The sequence below is a fragment of the Schistocerca piceifrons genome, chromosome 1 (assembly GCF_021461385.2).
Source record: "Schistocerca piceifrons isolate TAMUIC-IGC-003096 chromosome 1, iqSchPice1.1, whole genome shotgun sequence".
Taxonomy (NCBI): Eukaryota; Metazoa; Arthropoda; class Insecta; order Orthoptera; family Acrididae; genus Schistocerca; species Schistocerca piceifrons.
The window spans coordinates 430,574,397-430,593,030 of NC_060138.1; the positions used below are offsets into that span (position 1 = coordinate 430,574,397).

Genomic DNA, 18,634 nt, shown 5'->3' on the forward strand with positions numbered 1-18,634 from the left:
CTGCCACCTGAATGCGAGTCCAGTGTGCTAATCACTGCAACGCCTTGCTCAGTAATCCTAGTCTTGTTTCCCTTACTGTTATTTAAGACTGCTGTTTTTTGTGCACTATAAATATACACTACATTCATTCATTTTGTTAAGCTTGTTTTGAGTTTATTAACACTTCTTCACTAGTCTAACATAGAGGCATGCCAATGATCAGCTTCATGTTGTGGTCATGAATTTACCTCCTAGCTGTGTTAACATGAAAACATACTTCCAATATCATACATGATTTTGAAGATGACGTACATTGGTGTACTAGAGAATTAGCAACTAACTAAAAGAGAGATTTAAGATACTATACCCAAGTCACTTTGGAAGCTTAGAAGCTTTTCATAAGATAGTGTAGTATGTTTCAATTTAGCCAGTCATGACTGGAAACACCTTGTTTTTATAGTATGACTAGTGAACCCAGCAATCCTTTTCAATTGCTAAATACATATGGAAATTGCTTATACTTCATAACCTCCTCCACCCTCCCCCCCTATCTGTCCATCTCCTACTACTCCGCCCTCTCCTCCCTTTCTGTCCATCATCTCCCCCCCCCATGTCAATTCCCTCCCCGTCTTTCTATCCATTTCCTCAGCCTCCCAACCCCTTCCCTCCTTGACCTTGTTATTGCAAATGGAACCTCGACTGGGAATTAAACTTCCTTAAAATGAATAGGTTTATTGTTTGCGATCAGTGGTATACTAGCTATGGAGACCTCTCCAGCTGCTGCATCTGTGAAGGTAGTAGCTTAAATGACAGTATTTCACCATTTTTAATCTGCGAATTGGTAAGATAGTAAAGTTTTGGATGATTCAGATTCCACAGTAGTATTCTAATCAGAAGCCAATAAAACAATGTGAGGAAGAACACAAAACAGCACATTGTTGTGTATATAATTTTTGTTCAAAATCACATATAAGGAGAAACAATGTATACTAGTGAAACAGTTTGTCTAATGGTTTACATGCACTGCTATCATAGTAAAAATTGACTAAGAGAAAGAAAATGAAACTGCATGTTATTAGAGCATTGTGTAAAAATGTGAAGTAAATCGATCAAGAAATTCCCTAGTATATTTATTTGTATATTATGTACATTAAATATATATAACCCACATATGGCCAAATGTGTTTATCCTATGTTTGCCCAAATGTTTACTAGAGTATCTGGTAAAAATTTGAGGTAAATCGGTCAAGTACTTTTTGAGATTTTTGGTAACTATCTTAAACAATGACATGTCTTTATATAGTAGTATAGGTGATGTGGACAACAGGACAATTATGTATGTACAACTGCTAGTATGCATTGACAAAATACTGAGAAATTGGTATTCATTCCAAAAAAAAGTTGTGTTAATCCTATGATCTATCTTTATGTGACATTTACAAGTGTACTATTCCTTCCAGAGCAGATTCGTGATTGACATCAAATGGAAAATACATCTTATGCTGGACATTGTACTGGGTACATATACTCTAAAAACACAATGTAATGTTCACCTACCTCCTCCACTCTTGTAGCAGACGATATGGAAACCTCCAGACATTTCCAAGCCCCACAGAGTACCCAATGCAGGCCAACACAAACTGTGCCTTATTAGACCAATGCTGCCTTCTTGGAATGTGAAGGTATTCTCTACTAGGGTCAAAATAGCTGCTACTAGCTTGTAGTCGAAACTGATGCCTCATCGTCAGAAGGCCTAGAAAAAAAGAGCATCACTGTAAATGAATTAGAAATTTTGCTATTAAATGAAGTAACTACAAATATTCTGTACTGAAGTTCTAAATTTTTAGAATATGTTTGTTATTCATGCTCAGGTTGAAGGTTTTTATTTGTTATGTTAATCAGTACTGGGAGATGTGTTATATACAAAATAAAAGAAAAATATACTCTACTTGGGTAGATAATTGTTTTTTTAATCAGTGAATTGGTTTTTAATCATACATGTCCCTGTCAATATCATTTTGATTATGGGTAATCAACCCACCTACACCTGTGTAATCAAGATTGTAATTTAACAGCTTTAGATTTTGTATAGGAGTAATCATAGAATGTACTGAGTAATTCACAAAAGATTGTGTCTTTTACTAAAGTATATTTATGTTTATTCCTTCTGCATTTGTTATTCATTATATAACACTATTTTGGAATAACTGAATGTCCTGTAAACAACAGGTTATACGGTTTCATTCTGCAAAATTATGTTAATTTGTAATTTTGTACATGCAGATTTCCATTATGTTAAAACAATAATTTCTAATGCAGGAAAATGATAATTCACTAATGGAATACAGTTTTTGTATGAAATGAACAAGATTATAGAACAGAAAAACAAATGCACAATATCGAGATCTATTATCAGAATTGTAAATATTTAAGTAGGTAATAACTGAAGCCTGTTAAATGGTAGTAATCAAAATAACTAAGAAATTTAGCAGATATCTGATATTTCATATTTAATATTTTAGAAAATTTTGTATAAAAAAAACTGTAAGAAAACAGTGTTAAAGACAATATCTGACAAAAACATGAGGTAACCAGAACGGAAGGAAGAAATGAAATGCAACTTCAGTGGGTTGAGAGGGTATGTGATGTTATTGAAATGAATACAAAATTGACTCAAATTTGCAAAGAACTTGTTGGTATGAGCCCACTTATCAGTACAATATTGCACAAGCTCTGACCTAGATGCATGCATTGATTGAGTTGGGAAGGGTGTCATTGCCACTGCATCCTCTCCTGAGGCAATCTGACTCACAACTTTGTAGCTGGTCTCTTAATATCCTGAATACTGGTGCCAGCATGGAGTCAAAATCTGAGCTGGCCCACACTTTTTCAAAGCGAGACAGACTCTAGGGGTCTTGCTGGCTATGGGAATATCACACAGACAGTTTATAAAGATACAAGGATTGGACAAAAATTTGGGTACAGGAGGAAAAATATATGTTGGAACTTAGATACAGATGCTAGACAAGCCTGCAGTTTCGCACTGTCATATTTGACCACGAACAACACCTATGCGGTATTGTCAATATGATGCGAGTGTTAGCTGTGGTCAGAAAAGTGTTCTTTGTAGTTGTGAAATGCATTATGTCAGAGATAAGTGAATTTGAATGTGGGCAAACTGTTCATGATCATAAGGTGGGTGCTTCTGTAGCCAAGGTAGTGAAAGTGTTCAATGTTTCAAGAGGCACTGTATTGAAGATTTATACTGTGTACAGGGGAAACTAGAAAACTGCTAAGTCATAATCCGGATGAAAATGTCAGTTAAGTAAGAGTGACAGATAATGGTTGAACAGGAATGTGACAAAAAAAATAAGAAGACTACAGTTGTAAAAGTCATTGTAGAGCTGAATGTCATATTCATGAACCGTATCAGCATCTGGAAAACATGAAGGAACCTACATAGTTGTGGAATTTCAGGGGGAGCTGGAATTCCAAACCCACTCATCAGTGATGCTAATGCCTGTAAAAGGAAAATGTAGGTACTAAAGCCATAAAACCTACAGTATGGAGCAATGGAGAAAGTCATTTGCGTCAGATGAGTCTTGTTTTCACACAATTCACAACTTCTCACCAAGTTTAATTTCCTAGAGTGAAACATGGTGGGAGTTTCGTGACAATTTGGGCACCCATATCATGGTATTCCATGGACCCTATGGTTACTCTAGAAGATTGCATTACTACCAAGGGTTATGTGACATCTCACAGTACAATGTTTGTTTCCCAATGGCCAATGCTGTGTGTTCCAAGGTTACAGGACCCCTGGCCACACACCTCGCATCATTCAGGGCTGGTTTTCTGAACATGAGGGTATGAGTTGTTGCATCTCCCTTGACCACACACAGTCACCAGATCTTAATATTATTGAGCCTTTGTGGTCTACTTTTGAGAGAAGGGTACATCATCACTATCCACCTCCATCTTCATTACCTGAACTTGTTGCTATTTTAAAGGAACAATAGTATAAAAGCATTGAAACCCACACAGAACCTGTTTTTATCCATTCTGAGATGACGGGAAGCTGTTCTGAGTGCCAACAGTTTTCTTACACCATATTAGGCATGGTCACACAGTGTGTGTGTGTTATTAGCACATTTTTGTCTGCCACCAGTATATGCCAATGTGTGGCCAGAACACTGTTCTGTTGCTAAAAAGCATCATGATACTGTCACCTGAGAGGTAACACGCAGCATGTCCGTGATGAACCATTTCACCACTGGAATTCCCCAGTCGTGATATGGGGTCATACCTAATGCCAGCCCCCCCCCCCCCCCAAAAAAAAATCATGATGCCAGGAGTAATATCTCTATGCCTGGAAGAATGGAATCTCACTCAGGTCGCTGACATACTCATCAACAATGGCCATCAGAACCATGATTCATAGATGAATAGCATGTGGTGTCATTCATCAGCAGTCCATATTTCCCAATCAGGCACCATTCCAATTGCATCCATCTGTGTTATGATGTTAATGGCAATGTATGTATGGGATGGTAACTCCCTAGAGCAACTGCTAGTACCCGAACAATGGTACAGGATGATGCAGTGTTGCAGGGAGTCCATTATTTGTTTCAGGCACTGATGTGATGGGGTTACAAAGTCCTTGGTGCACAATACGGCAATCCTCTCTTGTGGTGGTGAGACAGGGTCCACTGGGACCATTACAATGAGTAAGCCTGCCCCCAGGTTCCCAAGATGTCCAACATCGGACCGCTGTTACATCTGCACGTCACAAAAATCTGGACATTGCATGATTCAACCAACCACCCAAACCCACAATGAGGTACTGACAACACTGTCTCATATGAGTATGTAAAATCTCAATTTCCTTCAGAGGGATCATGCTGTTCATGCCTTATGTACCCAACCGGGGCTGGTAACAATACTAAAACAGAAAGAACAGTAATGCACAATGGTGGCCATTCTATCTGTTATGAAGAATTGCAACCCTAGTCACTTACTACCAGACAATGTTGTGCATGTGTGTGAAGTCGCAACAACATCCAATGGTGTCTTCCGAGTGCTTCACTTTTTTTTTGAGGCAGCAAACTGTAAAACTTTCTATCACATTTAAGTTTCTGTTAATATATAATGTTTCATTATAACTTTACAGAAGTATTAACAATACTGGAGGGCAGTCAATGAAAATTAGAAAGAAGGGGAAAAAATTCAGTGAACCATTTACACTTATTATTTCAAAAGTAACAACCACAACTTTTAATGCATTTACCTCACTGTGAGACAAGACAGTCACTACCCTCACAGAAAAATATTTGCAACTGCCTATGAAACCATGATTGTACCCAGGCATTCAACTCTTCCAAAGCAAATCAATGGCCATGGATGTCTTTCTCGTGTGCTCCTAAAATACAGAAACAGCATGGGGAGAGATCAGTACTGTATGGAAGATGTGTAAGAGCATCCCAGCATAACTTCTGCTATGTAGTTAAAAGACAGTCATTCAATTTCTGGCAAAGTCATGATGCCCTTTATTTTTGACTGCAAGGGCATGCTGCTCATTGATTTTCTGGATCACTGTGCCACAGTTAACGCACAGTGGTACAAGGACACTTTGCAAAAATTGAAGAGCATCATCAAGTCCAAACACCTAGGAATGTTGATGGACAGCATCATTCTGTTGCAGGATAGTGCCTGCCCACATGTTGCCAAGATTATTTCAGCTAAGCTGCAGAAGTTTGTCTGGGAATCCCTAGATATTCTGCATATAGTCCCAATCTTTCCCTATGCTATTTCCATATATTTGGAACCCTGAAGAAAGAGATTTGCTTTGGATGAAGAGGTGCATGTCTGGATATGATCACAGTTCTGTAGGCAACCGTAAACCTTCTTTCATGAAGGCATTGACCATCTCATCTCACAGTGGGATAAACGTAGTCACAATTATGGTGATTACTATTGAAATAATAAACAGATTACTCCCTCCCTCCCCCCCCCCCCCCCCCAAAAAAAAAACTTCCTTTCATTTGACTGCCCCTTATAATAATGAACTAGTTGTCATGGATTGTTACTTTACTGCATAAGGACTGTTGTAAGGTCAAAGCTACTATTTGCTGTGGAGTAGTAGTCGATTGTTGTTAGTACAAACTGGCAGTTAGTTGCTTGCGAGTTGTAGAAGTTGCAGTCTGTCTGGTATTAGTAAATGAAGAAAATTATCAGGATATGTTGTTGGACTTTTATTTAAAAAAGTAAACACCCAAGATTTGTTAATGAATGCGGCTTATTGCAAAAATTAATGAAACTAGTCTATCTGTAGTGAATAAACATGAACAGTAAGTAATGTCAGCCTTGAATTCTTCAAAATAGCTATTCATCGTGAAAGTTTCATTTTTTGGTTTAGAACTTCTGATTTGCAAAATGACTCATTAAGTTGCCGAGGAAAATGAACAACTAAAATTTAAAACTAATTTAATTTTGAAACAGAAACATTACAAGGTAAATGTAAAACTACATTCTCGAGGTAGTTCAGTAGTGTACTCAAATCAAATACAGGGCAATGTGGCTTATTACATTGATCAGTTTAATAAATATGCCTCAAAGGGTAGTCAGTACAGGAAGTTTCCTGTCAAATTTGTGTACACTATAGCAATGCCATTCAGTCACCTATAATCATGTGACACAAAATAGTAACCTATAAAGTATTAACCCATAGTCATTAATACCAGCTGAAGACTGCTATTTTCAAATTACAGCTTGCAAGTACTATGAGCAGAATGCTACACAATTGCACACTAGCTTTTCTTATGGTAACTGGGAGGGCTGTATCAACCTATACAGTAGTATCCAACAGTTACAAAGAAGGTGTGCAATGGAATATCTGTAATGGAACGAGAATCAATTTTACGACGTTTTCTTCACCAACAAGTGTAGACTCTGTCTGATGCATGACGACTGTCACTTAAATGTGTACAGGTTGCCAGGTACTAATGCTTCCTCAGGTATGCGGTTCATAGCTTCAGCAGGGAACCGAGTAGTAATTTTTTTGTCAATGTTATGTATAAGGATATCGATGCTTCTCACTGCTCGAGAATTGTGCAGCATCAGGGCAGGATCATCCTCCCAGGCCCTACAGTTAACACACTGGCAATGGGTTCATCCTTCAAGACAGCAGTGCAGGAATATGCTGCATTCATCTCATGAATATTTTCTACAGGAGACAGAAATCAACCAAATGGTACAGTATCTGGTATCTACTGACATGAACTAAATCAAGCACACTTGTGACCAGTCAAAACTTGCAGTGTATTGTTGAAGGAATCCTCCTCACAGACTAGACTAACTCAGGAGAACTGCTGTTGAAGAGTGGGACAGGTTTGAGCACTTTGTGCACTGCATACAGAGGAGGGTCAAACCATGTTAGAATGCACAGGATGCAGCAAAATGGTAATGGAAGTTATTCAGCAGAAGATTTAGTTTTTACAGATGTGCACTTCCAAATAAACTGCCATTAATTTGATTACTTTTTTGTTTTTATCTCACAGTAAAGTTATCTTTCTTTAGTTTCACAAGTCTCATATTTTAATTCCCTGATCCCCTTGACCTCAGCCTCCACAGATATACAGATGGTGTAAAACTTTTTTAGCAGTTGAAGTCTTTGTCTTTGCTCTGGACCAAACCAAAAATCCATGTTTGATCACAGTTTCAGAGGTGAGTATACCTTTCCACTGTTCTTTGCCCAACAATAGCTAGAGGGCCTTGAAAAACATTTGAGAGAGCGTACCTTGTGGCCATTTTAGTTTAGCAAGGAGATTTTTGGGATTATATTTATCTGCTTCTCAGCTTTGAATATTTTACTTGAAGTGACTCTTCTTTAGCACCACACAAAGGACACGTGTGACTCAAGGAATATGGAATGAAAATGGTTGACATCACATCATCCCACTCTGATCACAACCAGGATTCTTGCTGAAGATGAATTCCATATCTTCGATGGTTGGGAACACTGATGGCAACCAAATTGTCCTCCACAATGCTGAGACTACCTCATCTCAAGGAGAAACCCCCTGAATGTGAACAGCCTCCTCAGGAAATTTCGACTACACTGAATCTCATCTGAATGGTCCGTGGAAGATGTGCAAACACTCACCACAAGTGGGGAAATTTCCATCGCCATCTTGTGCCTCTGGTGCTGAATGCCATATAAAAGCTCATATCGTAGCAATGTGTCCTGCAAGTGCCTACAGAGGTTCTTTCAAAGATTTCCTGACAGTCACAAGTGGACTGACAAACTATATAAAACTCAACTGATAAAATTTATAAACTACCTTGATATTCATCTACAACTATTGTCATTTCTATTATTCTGGAGAAGTGCTGATATGTAACAGTTTAGTAATCCTTGTATATGCATCACTATTCTTGTGATTAAAAGCCTCTTATGTGTGCCATAAGACAAATAAATAAATATTTAAAAATTGGGAAGAAAGCAAGAGTGCGTGTAATCAAATGATGTGTACGGTACCGTACCTTCTCTACAGCATATGAACATGCCAACATAACCACACTTGTGGGATATAGAGTGAAACAGTTTGAGATTGGGAAATATTCCAGAGTTGGTTCGAAGAAATGTGTGGAGGCACTGAAACAGCTTGTGTAGGATAATAAACAAAAGACTTTCTCCTCTCCCTGAATGAAAATATCTCTTTTGTTACGTGTCTAGAAAAACCTGCTGAAATCAGTTTTAAAATCATTGATTTGTGAAATCTGATGCACAACTTAAGTTTCTTAGCAGTACATTAGTCCCAAACTTCAACTACCATCCAAGTACTGGATAGAACCCGTTTTCAATCACTAAGTATATCCCCACACCAACAATTTACTAATTTTCTTACATTTGTTATTTTAAAGGAGTTTTACATATGGATTTCCTAACTCAGTCTTTTTATTTTGCTTCACACTCTTAATATCAATTTACAACCGAGCATTCTTTTTCAGCAACTTAACACAATTTCAAGAATTTTGCACGGAATTCTTAAGTATTAATGAGAAGACTTTCGATGGGAAGCTTTTATTTCCTCAGTAACTTCAGAGATATCTAAATAGACAGTGGCTGATATGTTTACAGCCTGCAGTTATCTTGTCAGCTGAAAACCAAATGTCTGCGAGATACATTTTTATCCATTTTTAGGAAAATAATATTTCTAGTTTCCAGTATTGAAGTGGAATTCAGCTTAAAACTTGAGTATTTATTTATTTACTCATACCCTATATGGAAATAGCTTCACTATTCTTTTTAATCCATTGCTTAATCCACTGCATATTTGAAGTAGAATATCAGATGACTGGCAAGTACCGGAGTATGGTCCATTATTCAGTTTTGTAAATGTCTCAGAACACCATCTGGGTTGTGGGGGCAAATGACTTTATCATCAAATTGCATATAAAGGAGTGATTGCCAGTTGTTGTTGTTGTTGTTGTTGTGGTCTTCAGTCCTGAGACTGGTTTGATGCAGCTCTCCATGCTACTCTATCCTGTGCAAGCTTCTTCATCTCCCAGTACCTACTGCAACCTACATCCTTCTGAATCTGCTTAGTGTATTGATCTCTTGGTCTCCCTCTACGATTTTTACCCTCCACGCTGCCCTCCAATGCTAACTTTGTGATCCCTTGATGCCTCAAAACATTTCCTACCAACCGATCCCTTCTTCTAGTCAAGTTGTGCCACAAACTTCTCTTCTCCCCAATCCTATTCAATACCTCCTCATTAGTTACGTGATCTACCCACCTTATCTTCAGCATTCTTCTGTAGCACCATATTTCGAAAGCTTCTATTCTCTTCTTGTCCAAACTGGTTATCGTCCATGTTTCACTTCCATACATGGCTACACTCCATACAAATACTTTCAGAAACGACTTCCTGACACTTAAATCTATACTCAATGTTAACAAATTTCTCTTCTTCAGAAACGATTTCCTTGCCATTGCCAGTCTACATTTTATATCCTCTCTACTTCGACCATCATCAGTTATTTTACTCCCTAAATAGCAAAACTCCTTTACTACTTTAAGTGTCTCATTTCCTAATCTAATCCCCTCAGCATCACCCGATTTAATTTGACTACATTCCATTATCCTCGTTTTGCTTTTGTTGATGTTCATCTTATATCCTCCTTTCAAGACACTGTCCATTCCGTTCAACTGCTCTTCCAAGTCCTTTGCTGTCTCTGACAGAATTACAATGTCATCGGCGAACCTCAAAGTTTTTACTACTTCTCCATGAATTTTAATACCTACTCCGAATTTTTCTTTTGTTTCCTTTACTGCTTGCTCAATATACAGATTGAATAACATCAGGGAGAGGCTACAACCCTGTCTCACTCCTTTCCCAACCACTGCTTCCCTTTCATGCCCCTCGACTCTTATAACTGCCATCTGGTTTCTGTACAAATTGTAAATAGCCTTTTGCTCCCTGTATTTTACCCCTGCCACCTTCAGAATTTGAAAGAGAGTATTCCAGTTAACGTTGTCAAAAGCTTTCTCCAAGTCTACAAATGCTAGAAACATAGGTTTGCCTTTTCTTAATCTTTCTTCTAAGATAAGTCGTAAGGTTAGTATTGCCTCACGTGTTCCAACATTTCTACGGAATCCAAACTGATCTTCCCCGAGGTCCGCTTCTACCGGTTTTTCCATTCGTCTGTAAAGAATTCGCGTTAGTATTTTGCAGCTGTGACTTATTAAACTGATAGTTCGGTAATTTTCACATCTGTCAACACCTGCTTTCTTTGGTATTGGAATTATTATATTCTTCTTGAAGTCTGTGGGTATTTCGCCTGTCTCATACATCTTGCTCACCAGATTGTAGAGTTTTGTCAGGACTGGCTCTCCCAAGGCCATCAGTAGTTCCAATGGAATGTTATCTACTCCCGGGGCCTTGTTTCGACTCAGGTCTTTCAGTGCTCTGTCAAACTCTTCACGCAGTATCTTATCTCCCATTTCATCTTCATCTACATCCTCTTCCATTTCCATAATATTGTCCTCAAGTACATCGCCCTTGTATAAACCCTCTATATACTCCTTCCACCTTTCTGCCTTCCCTTCTTTGCTTAGAACTGGGTTGCCATCTGAGCTCTTGATATTCATACAAGTGGTTCTCTTCTCTCCAAAGGTCTCTTTAATTTTCCTGTAGGCAGTATCTATCTTACCCCTAGTGAGACAAGCCTCTACATCCTTACATTTGTCCTCTAGCCATCCCTGCTTAGCCATTTTGCACTTTCTGTCGATCTCATTTTTGAGACGTTTGTATTCCCTTTTGCCTGCTTCATTTACTGCATTTTTATATTTTCTCCTTTCATCAATTAAATTCAATATTTCTTCTGTTACCCAAGGATTTCTATTAGCCCTCATCTTTTTACCTACTTTATCCTCTGCTGCCTTCACTACTTCATCCCTCAGAGCTACCCATTCTTCTTCTACTGTATTTCTTTCCCCCATTCCTGTCAATTGTTCCCTTATGCTCTCCCTGAAACTCTCTACAACCTCTGGTTCTTTCAGTTTATCCAGGTCCCATCTCCTTAAATTCCCACCTTTTTGCAGTTTCTTCAGTTTCAATCTGCAGTTCATAACCAATAGATTGTGGTCAGAATCCACATCTGCCCCTGGAAATGTCTTACAATTAAAAACCTGGTTCCTAAATCTCTGTCTTACCATTATATAATCTATCTGATACCTATTAGTATCTCCAGGATTCTTCCAGGTATACAACCTTCTTTTATGATTCTTGAACCAAGTGTTAGCTATGATTAAGTTATGCTCTGTGCAAAATTCTACAAGGCGGCTTCCTCTTTCATTTCTTCCCCCCAATCCATATTCACCTACTATGTTTCCTTCTCTCCCTTTTCCTACTGACGAATTCCAGTCACCCATGACTATTAAATTTTCGTCTCCCTTCACTACCTGAATAATTTCTTTTATCTCGTCATACATTTCATCAATTTCTCCATCATCTGCAGAGCTAGTTGGCATATAAACTTGCACTACTGTAGTAGGCATGGGCTTTGTGTCTATCTTGGCCACAATAATGCGTTCACTATGCTGTTTGTAGTAGCTAACCCGCACTCCTATTTTTTTTATTCATTATTAAACCTACTCCTGCATTACCCCTATTTGATTTTGTATTTATAACCCTGTAATCACCTGACCAAAAGTCTTGTTCCTCCTGCCACCGAACTTCACTAATTCCCACTATATCTAACTTTAACCTATCCATTTCCCTTTTTAAATTTTCTAACCTACCTGCCCGATTAAGGGATCTGACATTCCACACTCCGATCTGTAGAATGCCAGTTTTCTTTCTCCTGATAACGACGTCCTCTTGAGTAGTCCCCGCCCAGAGATCCGAATGGGGGACTATTTTATCTCCGGAATATTTTACCCAAGAGGACGCCATCATCATTTAATCATACAGTAAAGCTGCATGTCCTCGGGAAAAATTACGGCTGTAGTTTCCCCTTGCTTGCAGCCGTTCGCAGTACCAGCACAGCAAGGCCGTTTTGGTTAGTGCTACAAGGCCAGATCAGTCAATCATCCAGACTGTTGCCCCTGCAACTACTGAAAAGGCTGCTGCCCCTCTTCAGGAACCACATGTTTGTCTGGCCTCTCAACAGATACCCCTCCGTTGTGGTTGCACCTACGGTACGGCCATCTGTATCGCTGAGGCACGCAAGCCTCCCCGCCAACAGCAAGGTCCATGGTTCATGGGGGAAGTGATTGCCAGTATTATTCTCAAACTGTAGTGTTCCCCCACGTGATCTTCCTTCTAGAGCTCTAGCAAGCAATCATCTGAACACAGTAGATTATTTGACTTAAAGTCTCTGTACTGACCACTGAACATACTCTGTTCAATGTTGAGCTAAGTATCTACAGGTGTATAATGCCGAAAAACAGTGTCATCATTATAGGTATGTTTTCTTCCAAAATGAGAGAATAGAGAGAACTGAATTTTAAGTGAACGTGATCATAGTTCCCCAGCAGTTCACACTTTCTGTCAAAGATATTTCAAAGGGGATAACAAATGCCTAGAGTCAATGTTGGCAATTTTATTCTTAACTGGAAAGATTAGAGAGGCACTATACAGAATCCCTCTGATACTTTCTGAGACTAGAAGGAACTACCTTTATGTTTCTCAATATTTTGCAGCTTTTATGACAATGTTGTTTGATAAAATCAAATTCTGTTGACTGACAAGTTCATTTACATTCCAGCGTGGGTGTTCCACAGTCTGAATCATTTCTCCAGAGTAAAATTTGTCACCCTTTGTAAAACAGGGTTAGATTACATTGCTTCAACATCTAGAAATCTCAGTTGTCAACCTATTGAGCATTTTTCAATTGGCATATGGTAAGTGGTGTCCAGCTGCCATTATTTCTTGTATGATGACTTGTCCTGTGAGGACAACTATGTCCACAGTTGAAGACTTCTGGCCCAGTGACATCCAGGGATCTGGTTCTCTGGATCCGATTTTCTGATTTCACATTGTATTTGTGATGAGGGATGGTTCTACATGGGATGCTTGCACAGACACCAGCTTCTTCTTTTCATGCTCTCCAATAACAACTCTTCTTACATCTCCAGGAGCATTACCAGCTAGATAATGGAGCCTGGTTACTGAGATACATTTGTAACAGCTTCTCGCAATTCTTGCAGTTTCATTGAATGTGATATTGACATGCTTTGTGTAGGCTGATGCTTCTCAGATTGGTGCAATACATTCACTTTCACAAAGTTTGGACACACGGCAGCCATCTGTAGAAAATACAGACTGCCTCTCCACTGAGTCTGTTGTGGATTGGCCAGAGCGCCAACCCAGAATGAGAGGAAGCCGAAACGCACGCGTTTAAGCTCACGCAGGATGGCGTGAGGTCTGGAACAGGACAAGGTCTTTATAGTAGCAAAAATAGTACATAGCTTCTGGAATACTTAACTTTAATCCATAATTGGTGAACATCGGTCTGACGGTACATGCATCACAAGATAAATAGCAATTGATAATGGCGCCTTGCTAGGTCGTAGCAAATGACGTAGCTGAAAACTATGCTAACTATCGTCTCGGCAAATGAGAGCCATCGCTAACAAAGTCGGCTGTACAACTGGGGCGAGTGCTAGGACGTCTCTCTAGACCTGCCGTGTGGCGGCGCTCGGTCTGCAATCACTGATAGTGGTGACACGCGGGTCCGACGTATACTAATGGGCCGCGGCCGATTTAAAGGCTACCACCTAGCAAGTGTGGTGTCTGGTGGTGACACCACAGAGTCCCTATTAAGTTTCTGAATATTCCCTCCCTTGAGTAATTGTAGTTTTTAGTTACTCATACACCAAGGTACTTCAGATCTGGATTGTCTTTCAGGTTTGATTCCCACTTAAGTGATACTAATATGTCCCTTAGCTTCTTTGTTGCACGGGTGTAAACAGCAGATTTGGGTCTTGTTGGGGTTTGCCTTGAAGTAGTTTCTATTCAAGCAGACAGAACTGTTTCAATGCATACGTCAACAGCACTTTATATCTGCATCTATGTCTACATACATACATACATACATACATACATACATACATAAATACATACACTGTGAGCCATTGTATGGTGCATGGTGGAGGGTATCTTGTAACACAGCTAATGATAGTCCTTTCTCTACTGGCTAATGAAACAGGAAAGACAATCTGTGTGCCTCCACACGAGCCCTAGTTTCTCTTACCTTCGTGGTCCTTGTCCTTACATGAAATGTACATTGGTGGTAGTAGAATGGTTTTGCAGTCAGCCTTAAATGCCAGTTCTCTAAATTTTCTCAATAGTGTTCCTCAAACAGAATGTTGATTACCCTCCAGATTTTCCCATTTGAGTTCCCAAAGCATCTCCACAATATCTGTGTGTTGATCAAGCATGAATCAGACCATTCAAATTACTTAGATGCTCATTCCATTTCATTTCACTTTGCAACATTATTCCTAGATATTTAATCAATATGACTGTCCCAAGAAGCACAGCTGCTACAAAGGTTTTACTTCATCCAGCTACCATTGCACCATGAGTACAGGTGAATCTACATTATACAGGATGTTACAAAAAGGCACGGCCAAACTTTCAGGAAACATTCCTCACACACAAATAAAGAAAAGATGTTATGTGGACATGTGTCCGGAAACGCTTAATTTCCATGTTAGAGCTCATTTTAGTTTCGTCCACCTACACTCAATGGAGCACGTTATCATGATTTCATACTGGATACTCTACCTGTGCTGCTAGAACATGTGCCTTTACAAGTACGACACAACATGTGGTTCATGCGCGATGGAGCTCCTACACATTTAAGTCGAAGTGTTCGTACGCTTCTCAACAACAGATTCGGTGACCGATGGATTGGTAGAGGCAGACCAATTCCATGGCCTCCACGCTCTCCTGACCTCAATCCTCTTGACTTTCATTTATGGGGGCATTTGAAAGCTCTTGTCTACGCAACCCTGGTACCAAATGTAGAGATTCTTCGTGCTCGTATTGCGGACGGCTGTGATACAATACGCCATTCTCCACGGCTGCATCAGCGCATCAGGGATTCCATGCGACGGAGGGTGGATGCACATATCCTCGCTAACGGAGGACATTTTGAACATTTCGTGTAACAAAGTGTTTGAAGTCACGCTGGTATGTTCTGTTGCTGTGTGTTTCCATTCCATGATTAATGTGATTTGAAGAGAAGTAATAAAATGAGCTCTAACATGGGAAGTAAGCGTTTCCGGACACGTGTCCACATAACATATTTTCTTTCTTCGTGTGTGGGGAATGTTTCCTGAAAGTTTGGTCGTACCTTTTTGTAACACCCTGTATATAGATAGTATAGAACACAGTTGACAAGACACTTCCTTGAGGAGCTGTTTGTTAGCGGGGATGTTACATAGAAAGTTTGGTTCTGTTGTGACCCTTCAGAAAGCTGGTGTGGACTGTGAATCACTTTGTTAGAGCTAAAACACTAGGTAAGGCAGGTTAGCAATACTCTGTAGATAATATAGAACTTAGTCTCAGAAATCATTAATTATTATAGAAAACTAACATTGCAACTTGGCTACATAAGTCAGTGACAATCTACCATTAGGCAAAAGGAGTTGGTTTTTCTAGTCTTGATACTGCCCAATAGCCATCGATCATAAGAACTGTGCATAGAACTTACTTAGACAGGCAAAAATAACAATGCCAGAGTGAGAGTATCTTTTAAAGGAAGACTGGGTTTAACGTGACGTCAAAATTGAAGTCATTAGAGATGGAGCTCAAGCTCGGATTGTGTTCAAGGATGGGGAAAGAAATCAGTCATGTCCTTTGAAAGGAACCATCCCAGCATTTGCCTGGAGCGATTTAGAGAAACCATGGAAAACCTAAATCTGGATGGCTGGACACAGGTTTGAACCAATGTCCTCCCAAATGCGAGTCCAATGTGCTAACCGAGCATCTTGTGATGTTAGTGAAATTCGATGGATGTGGTATAATGCCGGCTGCGGTGGCTGTGCGGTTCTAGGCACTTCAGTCCGGAACCGCGTGACTGCTATGGTCGCAGGTTCAAATCCTGCCTCGGGCATGGATGTGTGTGATGTCTTTAGGTTAGTTAGGTTTGAGTAGTTCTAAGTTCTAGGGGACTGATGACCTCAGATGTTGAGTCCCATAGTGCTCAGAGCCATTTGAACCATTTGATGTAGTATGATGATCTATTGTTCTTTTTTTTCTTTTTCTTTTTAGTCTGAGCTCAGACCATTAGTTCAGACAAATTAACATAGTCATTCATAAAAACAGCAAAACTAGTGTGGTTTCCACACTACGGCAACACGATGAAATTGGATCTTTCAATCTGTGTTGGATAATATTTGCGTCCAGAAAGAAAGGAATTTTCCATAGTAATGCCAAGAAAATGAAGTGCATTTCTTGACCTCATCTGCACAAAAATCCGACCTGAACTTCATTCCTTCCCTATAGCACTCGTAGACTGCGCATGTGGAAGATGGTGGGAACCACTGTGAATACACGAACATTTCTCTAATTTTGGCCTCGCGGTAAGAAGTGTATCAGAACTTTTGGCACGCCTATAGAGAAGGTTGACAAGTGTAAAGCAGCAAAAGGTGCCCCCAAATGTTAATTGTAAGGATGGCACATAAAGAATGAACAGCAGTTGGTGTTCAGTTTGGTCACATTGCGTGCATAACGATTCATTGACAAGTTACATTATTTCCTCTTTTGTTTTCATTAGTGTCTGTTAAGTGTTTCCACGTGTCAGACAAAATGGTAAGTCATATAATTGTATAGCCTACAAACTAAGAATCAATGCACTCTGACACGGAAAGCTTTTACTGGAAAGGTCTGCTGGTTTCCTTTCCTTGTACATGCTGCAGAAACGAAAGTCCAATTGAAAGGAACTTTCTTCTTGACTGTTTTTATCAACCTCGGTTGTTAATGGGTCTGGAGTGCTTATTTCTCTCTCTTCCCAAAAACGAAAAATATCACACTGGACCAGATATCTCGGCCGTGAGGTGGATACGAAAGTGTCCAGATTAAAAATTCTAGGAGAAACGCTCGTCCTTTTAGCTGCTTTATGTACAAGCATCCATGCTTCTTTTAGAAGCACATAACCGCTGTACCAAGAAATTACCAAACGTAGCGAATCGTGACATGCTGCGCGAAGAGAGAAAGTTTCAAGGTTGACGGCAATCCATTCGTCTGAAGGCTCCGACCGTTGTGTTGCTTGAATGCTGCTTAAGACGGGGATCAGGTTGTGGCTGCTGCACTTTCTATTAAAGATGCGGTTGTTACATACCCGGATCAAACCACCGCCGCTGAGCTCCCTTTACGGTTGTTTTCTACATCTACATCTGCGCTCCACAAGCCTTGCATGGTGTGCAGCGAAGAGCCCATGGTGTACTACAACGATTTCCCCTCCGTCTCGAGCACTCCTTCCCTGTGGCACTTGTGGACTGTGAGCGAGAAAGATTGTCGGAACAACTTGTAAACGCGAAAATTTCTCTCGTCTTGGCCTCACGGCCATCTCGCAAAATGTATGCAGAACGAAATAACTGTTTTCTGACGCAGTGGAACGTAGCTGTTCGAATTTTGAGAGTAAAGTTGCCCCACTACGTTTCTTGAAACTTCTTCCCATTTGAATTCACTGATCAATTCGGTGGCTTTCCCTTGATGACTAAACAAACACATCATAGCCATTCTCTTCGATATTTGTCTCCGTTTTTCTGCCAAACGAACAACATAGCTGATCACTGTCGTGGAGTCAAGCAATATCCGATATTTTCGTCTATTTTGTGCACCACATTACAGTTGTCAGTTTTTGCACCAAACGCTGATCATCCTCAAATCATCTTGCTTTTCGTAACAATTATCTCATTTGTCCAACCCCCGCCCCCCCCACACGCGAGCGTGACCACACACACACACACACACACACACACACACACACACACACACGGTGACATTTCGATGTGTGCACGGAAGATGTCATCTGCAGAAAGTACGGATGATTTGCAGACGACAGTTCCTCTTAATTTTTTGTTTTGGCAACGGATTAGTCAAAAATCTATATTAACTTTTTTGTTTGTAGGGACGA

At 39.8% G+C, this 18,634-nt stretch overlaps 1 protein-coding gene across 1 annotated transcript in view; it reads right to left on the reverse strand.

Annotated features, from left to right (window-relative positions):
- LOC124786249 (sodium- and chloride-dependent GABA transporter ine-like) overlaps positions 1-18,634 on the reverse strand; it is a 332,165-nt gene that overhangs the window by 60,752 nt on the left and 252,779 nt on the right. The window contains 2 exon segments of the mRNA XM_047254247.1: positions 1,537-1,558; positions 1,560-1,732. Of these exon segments, the coding sequence (XP_047110203.1) occupies positions 1,537-1,558; positions 1,560-1,721 (184 nt within the window). The 5' untranslated portion in view covers positions 1,722-1,732.